This window comes from Psittacula echo (genome assembly GCF_963264785.1).
Source record: "Psittacula echo genome assembly, chromosome: 6".
Lineage (NCBI taxonomy): Eukaryota > Metazoa > Chordata > Aves > Psittaciformes > Psittacidae > Psittacula > Psittacula echo.
In genome coordinates, this window is record NC_137743.1 from 45392768 (window position 1) to 45416557 (window position 23790).

The 23790-nt window shown below is 41.2% G+C and overlaps 1 protein-coding gene across 6 annotated transcripts in view; it reads left to right on the forward strand.

Moving 5' to 3' along the window:
* The first annotated feature begins 3442 nt into the window (after positions 1–3442).
* Positions 3443–23790, forward strand: part of P4HA1 (prolyl 4-hydroxylase subunit alpha 1) — a 36184-nt gene continuing 15836 nt past the window's right edge. For all 6 annotated transcript variants that reach the window (XM_080621912.1, XM_080621916.1, XM_080621915.1 and 3 more), the window contains exons 1-8: positions 3443–3549; positions 10725–10833; positions 11741–11837; positions 13974–14125; positions 17033–17170; positions 19691–19930; positions 21125–21315; positions 21823–21999. In XM_080621912.1, the coding sequence (XP_080478038.1) occupies positions 10746–10833; positions 11741–11837; positions 13974–14125; positions 17033–17170; positions 19691–19930; positions 21125–21315; positions 21823–21999 (1083 nt within the window). In that variant the 5' untranslated portion in view covers positions 3443–3549; positions 10725–10745. The remainder of the gene's footprint in view (positions 3550–10724; positions 10834–11740; positions 11838–13973; positions 14126–17032; positions 17171–19690; positions 19931–21124; positions 21316–21822; positions 22000–23790) is intronic.

A 23790-nucleotide genomic window follows, 5' to 3' on the forward strand; every position in this document is an offset into this window, starting at 1 on the left:
GATATTTCTTTTTTTAGGAAGAGCCCAAGGAAAGAGAAAAACCACTTCTTTAAAGAGAAAGTTAATGAGTAGTCTTTCTCTCTATCATTACATTTTAGATGCAAACTAACCAAATCTGGCTCTCTGTAAAGTGAGACTTGTAGTGTATGTTTTTTATATGATGGACTCCTTCAGTTTCTCATGCTCCAGGTGCAGACCTTGAAAGAAATTAATGTGATACTGCTGATTACATTCTGTGCTCCTAACACTAGCACAGGTGTAGAGGAGACTCTTTAACATCTGAATGATATTTCTGTAGGATTTGCTCATTTCAGCTTATTGGGGTAGCATGTGTGTTTTTTGACTTTTTCCCCTCCCTGCTGCTGTTGATTCAGGAAGATCCTCCAACTCTGGTACTGAGTTTTTGCACTGCACATCATAACTGATCATAGGATCTAGCCTCTTGGCTGCAGGTAATGACGTCATTTGGGAAGCAGACTAGCACTGTTAGATGAACATGTGTGAAATAAGATGAGACTTCATCTCTTTTCAAGGGTAAACCTAAGTACTTAATACACTTTAAAAAGCTAAGCAATACAGTGAGCTAACTTGGTATGATAGAAAGGTGACTCACCTATGTCTTAAAATATTGCAATGCAGGTGACAGCCTGTCATTTCCTAAAGAATACTGAAGAACTCAAAAAGGTACAACAGGCATGATCAAAGACTTGGAGTACAGCCATTGCAAAGAACTAGGTAGGCTCTGATGCTTCAGCCTGTGTAAGGGATAGGTACCAACTGTTTGCTGTCTCAGCCAATCCAGGAACCTGGTTTATCAAATCTAACTAGCTGGTTTTCCATGCCCTGGCACAACTGCTAGGTCAAGGATGTTGTGGATGCAAAATGGTTCTAGCTCAAGAGACGAGGAATACTTAACAGAGAACTCCATGAGGGTTACTAAATAGGGTTACTCAGGCCACATCAGGCTGAGAAAAATCCTGTTAAAACTGTTTGGAAGCTGGGACAGTACTCTAGGCAGCATTGGATAAACAAAGGTTTGGTGTGAGCCACTACAGTTGTGTTCTTGTGAGGCCTCTCGTGTTTCTTGTTTTAGATGGACATTTCTTTTAGTATCTTCCAGCTTAGGGCCTATGGAGTGCTTCTACAGGATTGCTCAGAAAAGGAAGTATGTTGTTAGGCTTGTGCTTGCTACAAAGGAGTCAGTGTTTCTGCTAAAAACCACACAGGGCCCTGCAAACCCTAAAGAAAGTCTGAAAGCCACTTGTTCTGCTGTAGTTCTCTGAAGAAGCATTCTTGTTGCGCTTGCTCTTAGAGATAGTAACTGCTTCCTAATAAGGTGCCAATGTAACAAATTGCTTTGCTAAGGCATGCTTGAAGCTGCCCAGCCCTATCAGCACTTGACAGCAGGTGATAACGCACAAGTCCAGCATAAAGCAATTTACAAACAATCTTTTAATGCATCTGGAAGGTCAGTGACTGCTGGAGTTGGGGGAGACATGAGAAAATGAGTAAGTACTCTCTACCTAACTGGCAAAAAGCACATAAAGGGGCAGAAACAGACTTGCAGAGCACGATGATGCCATGACTACTAGAAGCAACTCTTGATTTACCTGCATGGTACATACAAAAATCCTTGGCTCCTTTTAGCAGAAATTTCTTTGCCTTCAGCCCCACTCTGACCAGTACAAGCAAGCCTGCAATTAAACATGCTAATAATCATGTTGTTCTACAATGTCTGCCTTAGTTTTGAAACGTGTCAACAGTGCAAAAGATGTGAATAGTGCAAAAGCAGTGAATCTCACTAGAAAGAATCTGAACGCTCTACAGTGTGTGAGGTTTTGCCAAATCTCTGGAAGCTGCTGTTAAATCTCTGGCTCTATATTATGGACTCTTTGGATAATAGGGCTTTAACTAGATGCCTGAGCTAGAAGCTTGGATATCATTCCAGTATTTCCTGCTAGTTGTAGGAGTTGTATTTCTGTTGGAAGGTGACCAAAATGAGAGGAAAGGAAAGCTTATTTTTTGACAGATAGGTCCACTAAAAACTGGCCTTCTTCCAGCTCTGGCACAGCACCACTTGCAATACTGGCAGTGTAGTCAGCTGTGTGGACACATCTGTATCCACAGTTGGACAAGAAATTACTAACTTCACTTCATGTTGTTGTTTGTTTCTCATATGAGCTATGTCATATCTCATAGTCTTCCCTAAAATGGGGCATAATGTGATGTTATGATGTTTGCTCTTCAAAAGACATTGCTTAGGGAGTTGAAGCTGAGGTAACAGTTTAGGAATAAGGAAACAAACCTTAGTTAAAGATCATGCTGCAACCTCCAGTTACCTCTTATGAATGAGGTGGGTTTAAGCCAGTTGAAAAGTAACCTTGCTAAAGAATGTGTGTCAGAAAGGGATTTTGACCCCTGTTATGGCTTTGCCAGCACTGAGTAACTGTTGTTGTGAAAGCTTTCAAGCTGGGGTGGTCAAAAATGTCTATCTTAAGGAGGATCACAGGCTGGCTAAGCTAGTAAGGATTGTTTCAAGTTCACACCTAAAAAGAAGGGAAAACTTGCTTATGAATGTCCCCAATTGTAACTTAATTGCTGAAACTACAATGAAAAGTACCTAGTTTATTTATGAGCTCCTAGAATACAAAGAACAGTCCACATAGATCTGTCACAGCTAGATACATCCAAGCAGTTTAATGTATTTCTGCAATAGGGTGAGCTACACCTAGGTCTTTGTGCTGCAGCTTTTGATATTGCCTCACAAGGTGCCTCTTTGATCAGCCATTAAGATGAAAGCCCTGGAACAAGGGGAGGCTGCTTCAGAAATGGCACTTGATGAAGGTACCGTCAATCTGGAAACACCTCCACCTGGGCTTCCCAGAAGAAGAGTTAAAGTATTGGCCATCAGCAAAGACTTGGATGGTGGAACAGAAAGCATGCTGTGAACTACAGCACATGACACCAGCTGGAGTGCAGGAGGTGCAAAGCTGGTTTAGCATCAAAATTACGAATATCAATTAAAGGACAAGGCAGAGATAAACTACAGTTGTGCGTGGAGGAGGGGAGCTGGCGAGCCGGCCTGCTCGGGGAACGAGCATCGGGGCCAATGCCGCCAAATTGTGCATCCACCGTGTATCGCAGACCACACACTGTGGTGGTCAGACAGCAGCTGCCGTCGGGCATGTCCGTTCAGCAATACCGCCGGGGAGCTCCTGCCCGAGGGACGCCACCGTGGACTCCGTTCGCTGCCCGGGTGTCCCCGCCTGCTCCCACGTGGAGCGGAGCTTCGGCGCCTGCGCGCTGGGGCAACCGCCGCTGTGATCGAGCTCACGTAGAGCGCGGCCCGCACCGCCCCTCCTCGCGCGGGACGGGAGCGGGGTGGGCGTGGCCTGGCAGCCTATAAAAGCTTCCTCGGGGCCGTGCGCGCGCGGTCGGTTAAGTCCCACGGCAGGTCGCGTCCGTGTGTTACCGGCGTCGCCGTCCCTCAGCGCCGCGCCAGCTGTCGCCGCCGCCGCCTCCTCCTCCGCCGCTGTCCTCTTCGCTCAGGTGAGGCCCGGCCGCCCTTGCTTTTCACCGGCGGTGGGAGGGTGGGTCACGGGGACAGGGCGGTGCGCCGTGAGAGGAGCGTCTGGGTCCGGGCGCGACGGGCGAGGTGGGGCTGGGTGCGATACGTGGCAGTGCTCCGCCGACGGCCCTCTCGGTGAGGGACCGGTGCCTTGGCCCTTCCGGCCGTTACGTAACGGGAGCCGGCAGCAGCCTCTGGAGGGGGGCGGGAGGGCGCCGGTTCGCCCTGCTTCCCCGCAGCTGGTAGACTAAACACTGCCGCCTCCGCCGCCTCCTGTCGCCAGCCGCCGCCGTGAGGCCCGTTCCCTGCGCTCGCCGTCTGAACGTGGCTGCGAGCGACTCGGAGCCACCCCCCCGAGGCTCGGCAGCCCCCGCCCAGCTTGCTTCCCTTCTCCGGAGGTGCGCGGCGCAGGTGGGTTCCCGCCCGCCGGCCCCACCCCGGCTTTGTGGCTCCTCCGGGAGCCGGCTGTCGGCGTCTCCAGCCGGAGGCTGCTGCTGTTGCTTTACAGGCAGCTACGTGTGTCTGGTGGCTCACTTGGGTGTGCTGCCTTAGGGGTTCCAGAGCGCCGGAGTACTGAGGCGATTTCGTGCTTGAATGATGGAAAGTTACTTTGCATAAGCACTGAAGGAGCTGCCCTGGTTGTCACACACTATGTTTGTAACCACAGGCGCTGTGTGTAGTAATTACATCGTGAGGAACAAGGCTTATCTTGATTTCCCTCTCTACTACTTGGGTTGAATTCAGCCAATTGCATTATGTGAAATTTTGTATACAACTTTGACGTAAGCTGTGCCCTTGAGTAGGTGTCTTGATGGGATCTAACCTGACTAGAAGAAAAAATTCTAACATGGAGTCTTAAGGGTGCTGTTGAATAAAGAGAGAATAAAAAAGTCATATATGTTTAGGTAAATCAGTTTACCTGAAAGGCTGAATGGGCTTTAAGGAAAGATACATTAGGGTTACAGAGAGAAGGTATCAAAAGGATTGGCCAGGTTTCAGTTGCACACGGGTTGTTTTCTGGTGAATTCAGTAAGAAGAGTTGCAGAGTGTTAAGTGTTCACCTACTTTGGATATGTAAACATTCAGTGCTCAAAAGTTTTAGTAAATTAGAGAAGCTATCTGTTACAACAGGTAGATAAATGCAGCTTCTTACATGCCAAAGGCTGTTCAGCCAAGCATGCAGGCAGCACTCTGGCAGGGGTGGAAAGTAAAAGTAATGAGTTCCCAGTTTGGGAAGTGGAAGCCTGCTTTTGGGGTAAGCAGTGTTCTCTGTCTTACTGTTCTGCACCCATTACTACTTTTGGATCATTGGAGGATGCGTTTGACTGTTTTTAAACCATACTGCAAAACATTTAACTTGACCTAGAGTTCTCTGCATTGCTGTTTAATTGTGTGCTAACAGAACCAGTACTGATTTCCCCTCCCCCCAAAACCTCCTGGGATTTGAAGTAACAGGAATGTACCTAAATCTTTCTCTGCTAAGGGTGTCAATTCTGCCATTTAAGCACAGTGATTGTGGCATAGGTAGGCACATTTCTTCTAGCTGTTAATTCATTTAGAAGCTGAAGAAGCAGCACAATTTCATGAGCTGCTATCCAGTAGCAGTGCTGTTCTAAGCCGTTTGTGATCTGTGCTCTTTGTGTGGGGTGGTATATCTGATAAACTAAATCTGAAATGTGGGGGGAGAGGGAGGCATCATTAACTTGCCTCCTAGCAAAAAAAAAAAAAACAGCTGATGTTTATTAGTTCCTTTTGCTAACTCACTGTGTGGCTCTACACAGTGCTAGGTGTGGAGACAGGAGCTGCTGCAGAAACTTCAGTTGAATAGCTTTAAGAGCTTTGAGTGGAGCCAGAAGAGAGAGCACCTTAATGACCTGTAGAGGTTTAAACACCATTGCATAATGAATGGTTTTAAAATCATAGCATTTAAAGCTATGATTTTTGAGGTGTGCAGTTTGAAAAACAGAAATGATAGCTAATGAGTAACACTGTGGAAGGAGTGAGGATAAATAAAGGTTTATGGGAGGAAAACTGCCTCTATGTTGAGGTTGGTACAGATAAGAAAACTTTTTTTTTTTTTAAAAAACAGTTGTCTCAAGAATATGCTTCTTGAAAATTATGTGTTAAATTGTGTCTGTTTAACTTGAGGAAAGATGGTAAGTCTGTGCTGGAACAGCATATTAGTTGTCACTTCTGCTGTGTGTTTCTAGGCAGCATTCTTGCTCCAGAGTAGCAGATTTTCTGCTACTGCAAAGTCACCTACAGGGCTATGTCTTCAGCCTAAAGAGCTCTTGTCTGTTACTGGTTTCAGCTTTTGATCATTGGGGTTGTCCTGCTTTTTTATAATCACTCTTAAATTCTGAAAACATTCTGTGTATCTCTATAGGTATTTTGCTAATCCTTGAGCAGAAGGATAAATAGAAGGATAGGCTCCTCCTTGTTGCATCTAATAAGTGCTTCGCTCCATTGCCAGTGTTCTTTGTCTTGGCTTAGAGAGTTAAAACAAATGGGCTCTGAAAAGGCTTGGTCCATTCAGTCTTGATCTGGAAGAAACCAAGGGAAAACTTGCTTCAGTTCCTTGGGTAGAAATCTGTATGAACACACCTGCTGTATAGTCAGACTCATGAATGTTGTCTTCAAGTTGTCTATAAATGATAATTAAAGCACATCACCTACTTGAGTCTAAAGTTGATTGACATATCTTACTAGATTATTATATTACTTATATATATGATTACTTGTATTAAAACTTTGCCATTGAAAAGAAGCTTAAACCATGCCATGTTCTTTTGTTAGCAGCATTTCTAGAAACTTATTTCTTCTTTCACTGCTTAGCTCTTAATTTTAAAACAATCTTTAAACAAATATAATGTGCTAGAAAACTTAGGGAACTGTATTCTAATGTTCCTGTCCTGTGGCACTGTTAAGCAATGGTGACAGCTAAACTTTCTTGATACTTGGTACTTAGTCTGGGAAAGTTCTTTTCTTTTGAGTAGTATTTCCAGTTGCATCATGTCATGAGACTATAACTTCAGTTATCCTTGAGACCAGAGAGGTTTAGTGCAGTGAACAGCTATTATTCCTGGTGCCCCTTCTCCAGCTCAGTTTGACAGATTATTTTATTTTACTTTTACATACAGTGGGATACAGTAAGGATTGTGAGAGTAAACCGGTGTTTAAATTGAAAATTGAGGCTGTTGGTGATACAGTTTTGACTCCTGGCCTTGCAGCATACTTGAGTAGGTCACTTATTTCTTGGCTAAAGAGTCTGTTTTGGAATTGAGTTAGAGCTATTCCAGAATAATTCCATGCTGAAGTACACCCTCAGTTTCCATTTTCTATCTTGTTTCCGGGATCCTCGTAAGCACCTGGGAGCTTGACATTGGCAGTGAGAAGACTTGTATAATCAGCATCTTTAGTTAAATGTTTCAGTCTTCGGTCACCCATTAACAAGACCTTGGTTTTGTGAGGTTGTATCTGTAGTTTGTCATAACTTCACTTTTACTTCTGCTTGTATGGATGCTACATACATGCCCACACTCGTATGACTCTTGCAGCCTTTTTACTTCTAGAGCAGAGCTGAGCTCTGTAAGTCTTCAAAAAACCCACCTCTTAAGGTGGTTTCATAATTTGAAATGGCATTTGTTGTGTATCTCTACTGTTCAGGGAATCCTGTGCTGTGCTTGGCAATACCATTCGTATAATTGTTGCTTTATTTGTCTCTATGTTTGTTTGTTCTTTGCTAGTTTTCCCATTGTTTTTTGTTTGGTGGGGGTTTTTTGTTGGTGGGTTTGTTTAGTGGTTTTTTGTTTTTTGTGATGTTTGGTTTTCTTTTTCCCTGCATTACCATGTTTTACTGTTTTCAAGCTTAGCAAACTTGCTTCTTGTGGAAAGTCAGGAAGCTCCTGTGTTAAAGCTGGCAACTGGACTCCCACTTCTGTATGTGGGTAGTGGATTCCCTCCTCTCGAAGATGCTCAACTGCCATCTTTGTACTTGTCTGCGGAGCATGGCTGAGGAGGAGTCAGACTGACAGGAATAATGTAGAGAGGATTTTCATCTTGTTTTTACTTCATGTCACTGACAGGAAGATATTAAGCCTACTTATTTGGCAGCTTGTGTATCTCAGAGATTTCCAGCATCTATCTTAACTGTGCTTTATTGTCTTTGATTTGGGAACCTGTAGCTGATCCTTCTGCAGTAGTTTTGAAAGCTGTGCTACTTAGCAACTGCTGTTAGGGCAGTGAAAGGTTGGCTGGCCACTGCCTTGAGCTCTGTTTGCAGCTCTCAGAATTCTCTCTGGGAAGGAAGTCATCTTGGGTGGTTGAAATCTATTACAGGAGTCTGAGGCCTTGCAAGTGACAGAAAATCTTCACACTGCGAGAAGAAAGAAAGATGAAGTTGGACATGACCTCTAGTTGTCATTTAGCCTAGCCTCCTGTTTGAAGCTGGGTGAGCTTGGAGGTTAGGTTTAGGCTGCATGGGAGCTTGTCCAGTTCAATTTTGAAATTCTTCCACAAATGGGAAATCCAGTTTGTCTCGGCAACCTCTTGTAGTGCCTAACTGCTGTCATTAAGAGAAACTTTTTCTTTGTACCCCCTTAGAATTTCCCTTGTTGCAATTTGTGACCATTACCATGCACTCACTGCTTTGTGCTTGTGAAGGTGTGAGGAGGGAATAGAGTTGCAGCTGTGTTCGGAATCAGCACAGTACTGGAGCAGGCTGTAAAAGCAGGTAGAAGAGGAGGAACTGTTCCCAGAGCATGCTACTCAAACTGGCTTTAAGGCATCATTCTATTGACTGAGGTCACCAAGACTGTCACAAAGAGCAGTAGGTGAAGAGAAGACCACTTGTCTGCCTACTGCTCCAGAAGGTGTTTTCGTCCCCTTTTTGGTGCCTTTTTTCTTTTTTTTTTAATTTCATTAATAATAAAAAGTAAACTTCCTGAAGCTGCCCTTTTGTTTCACTGAGTGCAGTAAACAAATAGCTCAATGAATTCTGAGTACTGACAAGGTTGGCAAATATTTATCATATAGTAGAACTGTGTGTGCTTTGTAATTGATTCACAGATGTATTGGCTTGAGTGCTGAATGAGCAGGAGGTATTTGGCTTTCTGCAGAACAAAATACGAATTCAGCAGTGTTTTTAAAAGTGCAGATATACATCAGTGGCCTTGTGCATGTGGATACAGCTTCTTTAAAGAGTGCAAGGAGATTTGCCAGCAAGAAAATTTGCTTCTAGGTGTGACCTCCTAATTTACAGCAGTTATTCAGTTGGAGCTCTTGTTTAATGGGACTTGTGTTAGTCACAGTAGAGGTAGGTACAGTTCTATAGATCATACCTAGGATCCTTGGCATATCCTGAAAACTAGGTAAGTCTTACAGGCTGGCTGGTAGTTGTATATTTGTTCGTTGTGTTTAGGGCTGGGTTTTCACAAATGGGTTAAACCTGTACTGCCACCAGAAGCAACAATTTTGCCTTCCTTTGCTATCTTTGGCTGCCAGTTCCTGCATCTAAGTTGCCCTCTTGTACTGGCCTGAATGTTACATAGCTACATAGTGAACTGTATCAGAATTGAAGCTTAGATGAAATGATCTTTTGGGGGAAGTTTTGTTCTATTACTTCTGTTTGAAATAATCTGATTTAGCTTGTTGCCTGGCTGCCTGTGGAGGGGATGAGGTGAGGAATGATGCTGTGGACAACAGGGCTAGTTTAGAGCATTGGTGAGGCAGAGGCATCTAACTCAGTTGAGGAAAAAGCAGGACTCCAGGCTTTTCTCTCCAGATTTTTACTTTACAACTTGCTTTGTGACAGAATGTGTCAGAATGTTTCAGCCCTTCAGTTGTGGTCATACAGATGCAGATGACTTACAAGAGTTGGATATTGTGCTGTTTTCTAGGCTTGTGTGAGTTTATTGTTGTTCTTGTTAGTGCCAGTGAAATTGAACTTGTCCTGTCCAAGAGGCAGGAGACAGAGTCCATAGATCTAACCTGAGTACTACTCTTTCTGTAGTGCTAGGGGTAGAAAAGAAAGGCAGGAACTGCTTCCTGACCCTTCAGGTGCAATGTCAGAAAAGATCCTGTACTCTGAAGACAAGGGAATATTTCCTGTTAATACCTCAACTTGTGGGTGGAACAATTGTTTTTGGATGTAACTTTTGCACTTGCTGACTTTGTTTACACCTTCCTTGTGTGATGGCATTTCTGGTTTTACATTGTTTACTATCAGTACTATCAACTCAATTAAAAAGCATATGGCTTCCTTCCCTAACTAGGCCAAACCACTCTGTGGCTGGGCTTCCTTTGTGATGTTGCCTTTTTTTTTTCTTTTTCTTTTTTTCCTTCATTAACTGTCTTGCCATTAGAAGAGTTGTAAAATAGTTTCTGTTAGTACAGGTGGCTGTTTTCATTTTTCTGAGCAGATACAGTGCATGAAAGTTTAAGCTTTTGTATTTGTAAAGAAGTAAATCTTGTGAATTCCAAGACAGCATAATTACTTTTCAAGTATGCAGTAGCAAGGGAATCCTGTGCTGTTAAAAGGGTTCAGGATCTTGAAAGGCTGAGGGCTTGGCAGCTGTTTGTGGAAGAAAGCCCTGCCTGTGAGTCTGCTGTGGACTTACCCAGGGACTAACTGAACCAGCTGACAGAGAAGCATTTTGTATAGTGTATGGAGGTTGACTTCATGCTGGTGGCAGCTGAAAAGCAGGAGAATGCAAGTCATTTACTCTGTGGACTGATTGTGCAGGGTTTTCATTTTGACCTGTTCATCTTTCTGACTGATCAAAGGCAACTTTTTTTCAGTGGGTGGATGAACCTAATACTACGTTTGCTTAACTCGGTGTTATGGTTTTCTCAGTGTTTGATCTTGGCTTTTTTGGTTCTTTTTGAGAGGCAGGTCTGTCTGCAATGTGTCTTAGATGTCAAAAAGATGAAGTGTGCTTGTGAAGACCCTGTCTCCAAGCTATTCTTACTTCTCTTACCACCCAGAAGTATAAGAAAGATCAATCCTCTGAGAGCTGCTCAAGCTCATAAGATTCTGCTACCTCAAGAATCAGTGGCAGCCCCAAGAGACTAAGCTGTCTTTTTTGAAGGTAGATTCAATTCTCTGGTGAATAGGTTTTTTTTTTTCTTTTTTTTAACTACTTTGTTTCTTTCATAGGTACGTGGTGAGGTAACGGCTATGGCATTCAACAAGATGTGGTATACCGTAGCCCTTGGACTTCTGCTGCCTTTCTCTTATGCCCATACGGACTTCTTCACTTCCATTGGTGAGACATGCTTTGGTGTATATGCTGCATTGCCAAAGCATTTTTTGACTGCTCTCAAAACTGATTCTGCAGTCCATGTGTTAATGGCATCCAAGGCTTTAACTGGTACAGAACTAGGTCTACTTACTATTTCTCACAACCTTACTGACTTCTGTCTTTTGAGAGAAACATGTTTTGAGTTAAATCAGTCCAGTTAGTCTAATGACCCAGGCTTGTCCTTGTATTCATTATGTATTCTTATAGGTATTTGATTATAAGCAAAATTTTTGGTGTGGATAGTTGCACGTATGTAGAAGCAAGCAAAATAGCTGTTATGGATACATAATGATGGCAGTATGTCAGTGTAGCTTCTTGGGTTCTGATGGCCTGTGACACAGCTGAAGCTGTGGGCTGTATCACTTCGTGATGAACCAGCTCAGCTGCCTGCTTGCAGGAAATGAAACAATTATTAATTAATAGCAGAGTCTATTAGGGGACCTGTTGAAGTCATGCAAGTAATCTTAAAAATAAAACAGTAGATTAGTACTGTATATCAAACATGATGGTTTTGTATATTTCTGTAGCTTTGTCTATATTTCCTCTACATTATGTATGCTTGGATGAAAGATTATTTTGTTGCAACCTGCTTCCTTTTCCAAATGAATCCGAGATTAGTTCTAATAATAAATATGTCATATTACATTAATTTCCATGGCAACGAGTTTGGTTCAACATGAGATTTTCTCCTTCAGAAAAAAAATAAAAGGCAAGAAGTCTTATTCAAATACTTCTTCAGGATTATTTAAACAAATACAGAAGGACTATGGGAAAGAAATAGTTGAAGAGAGAAAGTAAAAGAGAGGAAGAATACCTCTAATTCCCGGGTTTATTGTTTCTCTTTGTCCAACCAAACTAATTTGTTTTCTAGGTCATATGACAGACTTAATTAATACAGAAAAAGATCTGGTGGTGTCACTGAAAGATTATATCAAGGCAGAAGAAAGCAAGCTGGAACAGATCAAAAAGTAAGGAGCTTGTTTCATAATGCTAGTAGTTAATAATTTGAGTCCACCCTTATGTAAAAAATGCTTCCCAAGGCTGATTACATTTGTGGAATTTTCTTTCAAGGCAAAGTTTAAACTAGTACATTTTGTTGGGTTTTTCTCCTATTATCTCCAAGCCATTGGTTTGTTTTATGCAGCTTTCTAATGATGAGATCTAATTTACCTGCCTTTTGTATGATACCTTCACTTTAGGACTCCTGCTTGTTTGAGGATGGTTTCTCAGCTTTCAAAACTGTATATGAATCTGTGCTTGAGAATGTTTAAACAGTTTTAGATAGGTGCATGGATTTTATTTTAGCATTTCTGTATTACATTTTACTATGCAGGAACAAAGATACTTCTGTCAGATTATATTTATTTTTATCACTTAAAATATAGAGTTGGAATTACTCTACAGGTTTGGAATGTTGTAAGTATATTCTTTGCAGCTACAAATTGAGATAGCAGCATGCTGATTGGATATCCAAAAGTGTGTAAATACAGCTTATCATGTAAGCATTGCAGCTGTGTTTTTACTATATTAGAAGTGCTCACTGTCAGGACAAAAAAATTAAAATAACTGTCACAGAGCCACCTGGAAAAAAATGCTAGCATCATTTGTTGGGCTCTGTACTTTGATTGAAGCATATTGGTAGCTTGTGTTGACATAAACTGAGTGGAAGTTGGTAATTAACTGAAATGCAGAGGATGGCTCACACCTTGTGAGTGGCTTGTGGTGGAGACTGTCGTGAAACAAACTACATGAAAGAAATTCTGGCCCTGTGGTTGTGTCTCTTGGTTGCAGTGATTTTAAGCTGCTCATTAGTTTTGATAGTCATGCAGTGAGAAATACATAGTGGATTTAGCCACATGCAATGTGAATGCACAATTTTTTGACATTGGTTTCTTCAGTCTTTGGCTTGCTAGTAGCTGAAGTTGGTCCGTGGGAGCACTTTGAGCGCTCCATTTTGGAGGGAGCCCCTTCACTCATGTTGCTGCTGGCAAGAACACAGATGGGGGCGATCAGAGCGCAGGAAAACAACTAAAGACAGGGTGGGAAGAGTGAATGCAGACAGTGGCACCTTTAATGGCTGTGAACATTTACCTGTCTCAGGTAAAGCAGGCAAACTGAATTCAGGCATATCACATTCTGGAGCAAGCCAAATGCTGGCTTGTCTGTAGAGTTCCCTCCAGGCTACGGATTTTATTTGCTTTATATTGGTGTTGATGTTTGGTATGTTCTTCGGGATGTGGCTTTTTTAACACTAATTTGTGCTGGGTTTAGGGTGTTGTTACATGTCTTCATGTTCTAGATCTGCATTATTTAGGTTAGAGAGGGGAAGTTTGCTTGTTTTGCAGACGTGTAATAGCATAGTGCTGGTGCTTATAGCATGACTGATGTGCTCCCGGACTTGAGACTGGAGCAGACTTCCTGGAAGTTTCCATTAAAATGGTAGATGAACAACAGTAGTTGTTGAAAAGTGTGCTTGTTTCAGTGTGCTGGAGTTGTGAATGGGTTATGTCGCTAATGGTGTTAGAGAGCTTTGTGGAGTCAGAACTGTAGTGCCAGAAATTTGGCCTGGGCTCCTCATTTGGGAATGTGAGAACTACATGTTTGTTAATATAAGCTTACTGTATGGAAGGCAGTTTTGTGGTGGGAGGTAGGGGGCTTATCATGGATTTAAGGGTGTGTGCCTAAAGGTAAAATAATTTGAGGCAAGCATTTAAAAATAAAAGATCAAACATGCAGATAAAGCTTGCTTTTGATTAGTCCTGCATGAAAACTCATAATGGAACTGCTGGCATACTGCATTGGTCATTTGTAGGAAGGAGTTCATTCAGCCATGTTCCAACAAAGACTGCAAGAGCAACACAAGATCTAGGCTGCAGCTGGGGAAGAAGACTTAAAAAAAAAAAAAAAAAAAAACCTCAATAAAAAAAAACCAAAACCACCCCTTTTGTTCCTTCTAGGAAAGCTTTATATATAGATAATGTAAAAGCTTGCAATTTATATTGGGGTTTTTATTAGTGAAGACGGTTGAGTAGCTTGAAATCAGTTTTATAGCGTATTGGCAGACTTTTACAAGAGACTTTAATGAATGTATTTTTTCACTGTAGATGGGCAGAGAAATTGGATCAGTTGACAGATACTGCTACGAAAGACCCAGAGGGGTTTTTGGGACATCCTGTAAATGCGTTCAAATTGATGAAGCGGCTTAACACAGAATGGGGTGAGCTGGAGAGTCTGGTTCTGAAGGACATGTCAGATGGTAAGTGTGCCTGTGGCAAGAATAAGGATCACATTATAATTGCATTTACTTGACTATGTCTTTCACATGTAATGGTTTGAAGTAGATTTTTAAGTCTTCTTTTGAGGTGTCGTCATAAAAAAATAATCCTAGAAGACCTGCCATTTTGTTGTCAGTGTGCTATAATTTGAGCTTTACAAGAATTTAGGACTGCGATGTTTAAACTGAATAATCCCCTTGGGTGCTTTAAATTTTGCAAGGGATCAGGGCTTGCTTCATGTATTCTTCCACTTCTTGCAAACAAGTATTTTAGGAAATTTCATCTCTAAGTATGATAACTCCTTTGAAGAGACAAAAGGCAGCAAATTCTTCCAGTGCAAGACATGGGGTTGTCTTTGGGTATGATCAAGGGCTGTTGCTGCTAATATGCCCACAGTTGTCTGATGATTCAAAACCTGAATGTTGGCAGAGACTAAGCATTTGTGGAACTGATCTGAATTAGTGTAGTAAACATTTCTAGTTCAGCAAGAATAGCAGCTCTTCAGTAGGCAGTAGGATATAAAAAGTTGACTGTGAAAGACACTTAACAGCAAGGAAGCTGGGATGATTATATATGACCTGTCAGAATCTTTCTCTACAACTAATACCAGGTGCAGGTTTTTACTAAGAACTGATAAAGTGTAGCTTTCAAAAAAGACCAAGGGTTAATCTCCAATTATCTCATCCAAAGATTCAGCACATTCAACTTTGCTGAAAAGGCTCTGCATTCTTCTTGTGGTTTAAGCCAGTGGGCAAGTCAGCCATGCAGTTTCTACTCCCCCCAGCCCCGCGCCCGGAGGGATGGGGAGGGGAATCGAAAGAATGTAACTCCCATGGGTTGAGATAAGAACAGTCCAGTAACTAAGGTGTAACACAAACCCACCACTGCTACCACCAATAATAATAATGATAAGAGAAATAACAAGGGAAGAGAATATGATACCACCTGCCAAAAATGAGTCCGACTGAGTAGCGTGTGCCCTTCTGGTTAACTCTCCATTACCTCCCCGAGCATGACGTGCTGTGGTATGGAATACCTCTTTGGCTAGTTTGGGTCAGGTGTCCTGTCTCTGCTTCCTCCCGGCTTCCCCTCCTCCCTGGCAGAGCATGAGACTCACAAAGTCCTTGGTCAGAGTAAACATTCTGACCAGCAACTGAAAACATCGGTTTTATCAGTACTATACCCAGGCTGAAAGTCAAAAACACAGCACTGCACCAGCTACTAAGGAGAAAAACTGACTGCTGCTGCTGAACCCAGGACAACTCTCCAGCCAGAAATCTGCACCAGTGCATCTTAAGTCCATCTTCTTGAATGGGATGTGTTTCAAGAAAACCGTCAGGAAAAAGGAAATTATTGGCAAAGCATGGTGTAGTAAAAGAAAGGATGCATGGGAGTGCAAGAATATGGTGTTTTTTTAAAGCAGGAACTTCTTTCTGTAAACTAATAAATAGTGTTGTCAGGTCTGAATAGTTAAAAAGTACTACTAGAGCGTGGCAAAAATCATAAATTTGGCCAGTCATTATTTCGGGGATGGTTTTACAACTGAGTGTTGCATACTATGCTTTATCTGGTTTTGGTCATGCTGCTTAGTTTTCTGCTGGTCTATGTTAGATAAATTCAGTGACCATCATATTGGCACTGTCCTTAGTTAACACTGTGAAGCTTGTTGTGCTTCAAGATCTTGGGACAAGAGTTTGAGTAGAAAAGTTACTTTTTTGAAAATGCCAGTGGCTGTCAGTTTGGTCAAACGGATGTTCTCATGGTGGCCTTTGTTGTTGCTGTTCCACTTTTGGCTGCTGGTTCTGCCCTCCATCTGGCTTTCTGGAGTTGTGTTTCCCTCATCAGTGCAAACAGCCCACCAGCCTCTTGTCTGTGCAGAAGCAGAAGGGGAAAAATAGCATCAGTTCTCCCACTGAAGAAAGGATAATACAGTAGCTCTGCAGGAGAGCCCTCCAAGTAACAGCAGTAACAGTGTGTGTGTGCATGTGTGTGTTCACCAGAGACGAGTACGAACCTTTTATAATGTGTGACTCTAATGACCAGGGAACAGTTCGTAGAATATTCTTTTCCTTTATAGAACCTGCTTGTCTTCTTTTCTGTAAAGGTCATCCTGGTGGTTCTTCAGAAAGCCCCTAAGTTGGTTGGTTTTTTTTATTGTTCTTTTGCTTTCTTTCCACATACACACACAAATATTTTAAAATGCTGACTTTTCAGCATGTGTCTTGACTTCAATTCAGAGTTGCATGAAGATGGCTCTTGAGAAACCTTTTTAACCTGGTTTGTTTCCCAAGTTTCTGTGTGAATATGTTAATGTCCAAGTCCACAGAAAGTAAGTAATTAAGTTCATAGTGGCTCCTTAGTTGCCTGAAGCCTTGTCAAAAGCTGTTTGTAGTTAAGACATCAGCAGTTTTGTTTTTCATCTTTTTTTGGCCAGCCTTATCTTTACACTGTTATTCTTAGCACTGTTTGTTTTTTCCTCTTCTGAATTATTTGTAAATTCTGTGTTACTAAATGTAAAGCCTTTTGAAAGGCAGATTGAGTGGAATGTTTGCAAAAACTACCAATATATAATCCAATATATTATCTGTAATGTTCTCCATGTGGGGGTGGTCTTTTTTGTTGTACATAACTTAAAAAAAAAAAATAAAAGGCCCACAAAAATCAACAACAAAACCCCCCAAACACAAAATAGCACAAAAACAAACCTATTAAGACAAGAATAGTTTCTATGTGAAACCAAAGGGGTACTCCCACAATGTTTGTTGGTGCTCTGCAGGGCTAATGGCTCTTCAAATGTTAGCTTTCTGTGGAGTAGGAAGTCATTTCATGCCTAGAACTCATAGAATTCTCAGGACAAAGAAGGCCAAGTGTTTCCTTGTCTTTCCCAGGCTTTATCTCCAACATGACTATCCAGCGACAGTTTTTCCCAAATGATGAAGATCAGACTGGTGCAGCAAAAGCCCTCTTGCGGCTTCAAGATACGTATAATTTGGATACAGATACCCTCTCAAGAGGGAATCTTCCAGGTAAGACTCATGGATGTTATTTTCAGAAGACACTGAATTTGTATTAAATGTCCTGATTATAAGTCATTTGATTCTGTTCTGTTTTCCGTGTGGTGTGAATGTAACAATAGGAAAATGTTTGAGCTAGCTAATACTTTATGAAAAGCGGCCTCATGTGGGTTGTTGGGCCTAGGTTGGTGTAGGTGTCAGTTTTAATTCTGCCACACATCAAGAGAGAGGACCTTGTTGCTTCAGGCTGTGCTTGTAAAGGGAAACCAGGAAGAGCTGACCCACTCTGACATGCTGTTGGGGCTGTTGCTGAGGTGGTTCTGTTGGAAACTTTATCCACTTGGCTTCCCTGCCTGTTGGGCTTCCTTATGCCAGTACACATGGATAAAACATGCTGCACAGAATGCAAGTTTCTTTCTGAACTGAGACTCTCTTTTGTCCTGTCATTCTCCTCAGTCTACTCACATGCTCATTTTCTGCTTGTGCTAGAACTTGAAACTTCAGTTTAAAAAAGTTTAAAAGTTTTTAAAAAAAATTTAAAAGCTTTTAGTTTAAAAGTTTAGTTTCAAGTCTTCTACTTACAGTAACATAATGCAGTGTTAATAGTTTTTATTAAAAAATAGCAGTAAAATTTTGGTCTGGGTGAGGATTTTCCTTATGTTAAGTAGTTGTGTACTGGCAGATAGGTAGTTTTTCTGCACAGCATTCTAACAAAACGGTTCTATCACTTATTATCCCTTTCCCTCTGATTGGTAAGATGGACCTGTCAGAGTGAAAGAAGCTTCTTTGAGCTTAAACTTCATGAAGTATATAAACTGAAAAACAAAAGAGAGCACACACAGATGAGCTTATGTGACATTACATGAGTAAATCTTTATTGGGTTTATGTGCAAGAGAAGACACACTTCTTTCTTGTTAGAAAACTATGCTGTGTTTTCGTTGTTTCCTCTGTTTAAAAATAGTACTGTGCCAACTGGCAAACAATCAAGTCTGTATAATCCATCTGTGTTTTTGCAAGTGCTCATTGTGGTCAGATGCATAATAAAATTAAGGGGAATTTGCTTTATGTGTTATGACTTATAACTTTGTTTTTGGGTTTTGTTCAAGACAGTCTCAAAGACCTACAGATGCATTCTAATGCAATAGGCAGTTTGCTATTGGTTTCTTAAAATGGCACAAAAATACAAGATTAAGTGCTTTGGGTGGACTGTAGTTTATTGCTTCTTTTGAGGCAATAAACTGTCCAGACTGTATGAAATAAAGTGTAATTGCAGAACCTAAAAGCTCTGGAGTGTGAAACTGAATAGGTTAGTCTCTTCAGAGCTGCAGAGAGGAACATCCCATGAAGTCATTTGTGCTCCTTGTTTTTCTTCCCAGGGTATATTTGCCAGGTTGAAAAGTTTTGATCAGAATCTTAACTACTATCAATATGGCTTATTAATCTTCTTTCCTGCATTATGGGGTGTGCTGTTTCTTTATATTAGCTATCAACCATATTTGGTGATGTGTTAAGCACCCTTGTAAGAGTTGTGTTATGTGTGGATGTTGCATTGCTTCTACATGTACCAGCTATGGCCCTGCAACCTGTTACTCATTCAAGAGGATCTCTCTAAGAGCACTCCACCACCACCACACCTGGTTCCCTAATGTCTGTTGTTTTAAGAGTTTGCAGCTTTGGGCTTAGAAAACTGAAAACACTGGTCATCACAAGATGGACCACAAAGTGTTTAATTAGTTAGCAAACCCAAAGTTGTTCTGTGGGATACTGCATTTCATGGGCTGTCTCTTCAGCTATTTAATCTCTTAAGGCATGTCTTCAACAGAATGCTCTTGTTTGAATACAGCTGTGGGAGCTGCTATTAGAAACTCAGGATGTAGTAAGATGTCATCATGAATGTAATTTTAGCTGTAAAACCAGCAGATCCTATGTCCTTATCACAAGATTAAATTTGGTTTTTCATTGAGCCTTAATTTACAGTGGCAAAAATAGGAATCTGTAATTTGCTTGCTGGTGCTTTAATCTGTCAGAGGTCTGTTCAAATGTTTCTAAAAATGACTGACTTCAAAAATCTTAAGCAGCTGGGAATTTACTGACTGATGTTTTCTTTTTCCTTCCCCACTAAGTTGTTGCTAACAAGATGTGCTTCAGTAACATTTTGAAAGTTGATAATGTGAAGTCTTTGAAAACAGATTTCTGAAGCTTCATATTTGGCTTACTATTGCTGTTGCTCAAAGTGTTTGGTGTTTTGAAGAAGAAAGGTTTACCTTATGTAATTTTTCGCTAATAGTGAAGATATTTAGCCAGTTGCTGGTATTCTGGCAATGGAAAGCTGCATCTAACCACTTCTGTGTTCTGCCAAGTATTTACAATCTTTAGATACTTAAACTGAGTCTTCAATAAATAGCCACCACAGAAGAGGGATGTTGAAGAAGAGAAATAAACTGCTGTAAAGAATGAGAAATAACTGAATGTTACTCTGAAGACTGGTTTGGAATTCTGTGTAAATTCTGGGTGTTCTGTTTTAAATACAGGTGTGAAGCACAAATCCTTTCTAACAGCGGAAGATTGCTTTGAGCTGGGAAAGATTGCCTACACTGAAGCTGATTACTACCACACCGAGCTCTGGATGGAACAAGCTTTGAAACAGTTGGATGAAGGAGAAGTGTCTTCTGCAGATAAAGCCTACATTCTGGACTACTTGAGTTATGCCGTGTATCAACAGGGGGATCTGGGCAAAGCCATGATGCTCACCAAACGCCTTCTGGAACTGGGTATGTGAAAGGTCTGCAGCTCATCAAAATACAGCTCTGTGTTTGAGCAGGTGCTAGTTATGGTTTTGTACTGAGGAGTGTGGTCTTGCCCATATCCTGAGTTGTATGTAGGTTTTTTAAATGGATTATTACTGACATTACCATTAACATCTTGATGTGTAGTTTTCAGTAAAGTAAGACTTGTGTTACTATAAATCATATTTTGCTACTGTATTTTTAGATGGGCAGTTACAGTCTCTACTATGTCAGAAAGTGCATTGGTTAAGGATCACTGCTTTTTATTGAAGTATTTTCTGTTTCCTGTCACTGTTGGCTTCTAACCATTTACTTGTCTTAGTCACTACTGCCTGAAATTTGGTTCTCTTACTATATCTTACTTGCTGATATTGAGATTTCTTCCCCTTAGGTACAGGTAAGAACAGAATTAATGAACTTGAAACTAAATTGGTGATACCAAAATCTCTGCATATTATTTAAATGCAAATTAAGCATACTTGAGATGGAAAGCTTGGGAAAATAAGAAATACAGAATGCAATACAGCGAGTTAAGATTCTGGGTTTTTGAACTATGAAAAGCATTTATGTTTCCCTAATTACTCTAATTGACTGTGTAAGGGATGCTGTGGGAAGTTCAAAACAAAACCTAATATAGCAGAGGCTACTGAGAACCATTTATTAATGAAATGAAGCTAATGCTGTAAGTTTAGTCATTCTTACAAGCTTCATCACCAGAAATCTTAAGTCTCATCAGGGAAATTTTTAGGTTTAAAGCCAGTCATGTTGTCCCAGCATTTTCCCTGTCTGGTTCCCTTGTCTGTCCCTTGCTGGTGAGATTGGCTGGAGTGGCCAAACCCTTTTTCTTAGTGCTCGGACTTCTATGTGTACGAGCATCCAGGCCTCACAGTAAGCAGTTTCCGAACTGGATGAGTTGAGATCAGCTCAGAAAGCTCATTTTGCGTTTTCCTGCAGATAAGTAAGGATACGTGCATGCTGCAGGCTAGCATTGCTTGCAGCTTAGCTCAGTCTTCTAGCTCTCCTGTGAATGTTTTCAAACCAAAGTAGATGTTTCTGATTTCTATTTGAGAAGCAGTAGTGTGCATCTACTTTCTTTTTGGTTTTTGTAAAAAGCCTCTTCTGGATACTTCTTAAAATTGGAAACTTGCCAGTGATATTTGTCTGTTTCTTTGTCAATAGATCCCGAACATCAAAGAGCAAATGGGAACATGAAATATTTTGAATATATAATGGCAAAAGAAAAGGAAGCAAATAAGTCCAGTACAGATTCAGAAGACCAAATGGAGAAGGAAACTGAGGTTAAGAAAAAGGATTACCTGCCTGAGAGAAGGAAGTACGAAATGCTGTGCCGTGGGGAGGGTCTCAAAATGGTAAAGTGGAGTAGACTGTTTCCAAATGTATGAAACCAACTGTAACCAAACAATGTCAAGAATTTGTATGTGGCATGAAAGCAAGGAAGTTGTTATAGCAGTTGGCTGAATGTGTGTAACTGGGGATTAGTGTGTGTTGGATTTCTTCCCTGTTTCATTCTGTTCGGTAGACAAAAATAAATTCTGCCACAGGCACTGCTGACTAACTTGGATGCACTACATAATTGTAATTAATTAAATAAGGATGCTGGAAGTCTACACACAGAATTGAATGAGGGTGGTGTTCTAGCGAAAAGAAATATCTTTAATAGGACTGTGTAAAGTACTGCTCATTGCAGTATTACAGAGTAACATTAATGTACTGAAAGTACTAATTTCTCAAACTTAAAGCATCTCTTTAATGTAACATTAAGGTAGGAAAAGTTAATTGTTCCTGTCTATTTTTGTCTTAGAGGTATTAATGTTATGTGGAAGTTCTCTGATTGTCTTGTTTCACCTTGCTTTTAGACTCCTCGGAGACAAAAAAGACTCTTCTGCCGCTACTATGATGGAAACAGGAATCCTAGATACATTCTGGGCCCTGTCAAACAGGAAGATGAGTGGGACAAACCTCGTATTGTTCGCTTCATTGATATCATCTCTGATGAAGAGATCGAAACTGTGAAGGAACTGGCAAAGCCAAGGGTAAATGCCTTACACTTCTTTGTCTTTCGGAATCTCAGATTTCCTGTGTAATTTTCTATGTGAGTGTGAGTGATTCTGTCTCCTCTTGAATGCAGATGTGTGTGCAGTGTGCTCACACGTTGCTTTTCTCACCTTGCAGCTCGTGGTGACACACTCTTTGAAGGAGACAGTGGGGAAGTTGGAAATTGAGTAATTAAGACAGCCAGGTAACAGCAGTGCAGGATTGTTAGACTCTTCCAGCAGACACAATTTCAATACGTGCTCTTTCAGATAAGGAGGAGAATGTTCTACAACAGAAAACAAACACCCTGCAGCTAGGTTGCCTTGAAGTATACCTGTCATCTGGTTTTTGTTTGCTTTGCTGTTTTTTGTTTTTTGTTAAATCTCTGTATTTGCCGAAGTTGTGATGTGAAGAAAAGTGCTGTCAAGGGAAGGGCAGCCATTCCTCTGGTCCTGGAGTGCCACGTTATTGTGTAGAGAAGAATAGTTGTATCTGCTGTTTGATATAAAACTGACTTCTGTCTCCCAGGCTTTGAAGTTGCCTGCAGATGAAAGAGCTTCCGGAGGGCAGTACTTAGTCATACTCAGCTGCTTCATTGCAGTGCCAGCCCATCAAATCCTAATTCAGAAACTGGATCCTGAGGTTCTTGTTTCTGAATGCAGAATAAACCAGGGCAGCTCAACTGTCAAGAGTAAACGGGAGCATCCAAGACAAACAGCAAACTGATGGAGTTGCCTTCTGTATCCAGTTGGTGTGACTATGCATCTCAACATGTGTGTTAAAAATGTAGTTAGTTGAATTATTTTTTCGATCTGTTACCAGTGACTTCTAAAATAAGGTTTAAACTTGTAGAAATACATTTTTCCTGCTTTTTTATTTGTTTTTAGCCTAAATGGTTTTTTGGCTAGAGAGAGCTGAGCAAATGGAGATTAGGGGGATAAGCGCATTAAGTACAGGACAAACTGTTGGCTTGATCTGCAGCAAAGTAAAGCAGTTGTTGGTTATGCATGAACACATCAAAGATGGGGCTGCCCTTGGTCACTTCACTGAGTACTCGGTAGCCTGAAGGTGATTTTAAAGCTTACTAAAGACTGCATTGTAATTCTGAAGTAACATTCTTAACTATAAGCAAGAAGTACAGGCAGTTCTCTCCAGTTACCTGTAAAACATCTCTTCCTGCTCTCTTGCCAGAGCTGCAAAAGCTCTGGCATTACTGGCATATTCTGTGGAATATGACCAAATCGCTTCTTTGTGGAATAGAAATAAATCTTAGCACTGAAACAAAAAACCTATGAATTTGGTGTGTTTACCTTCTGAACTTGCTGAGATAATTGTTTTCCTGAAAAATATTTGGCTCATGGTAAAGACATGGAGTTCATTAATGTAGAAGCATCTGTATGCAGTTAGTGTTCCACTTATTTCCTATGGCCAAGGCCTTTCAGAGCTCAGTAACAAGTGTAGCAAGAAGGTTGTGTTTTTTGGTACCAAGAGGTCATCTTCTTTGCGATGCTAAGGATGTTACCACTGCTGTCTCTCAGAAGACAGTGCTGTGCCCAGCCTTCTGCTATGCCGGCAGCATAAACTGGCAGGATGAAGCCTTATTATTCAGCTTTGAGAGTCTTGCTGGAAACTTGATTCTTATATATGTCTGCATGAGATGAGAGGAGAGGCAGCAGATTGAGCAACCTGGTCTAGTGGGAGGTGTCCCTGCCCATGACAGGGGGGTTGGAACTAGATGGTCTTCAAAGGTCCTTTCCAACCCAAACCAGTCAGTGATTCTGTATTAAAAA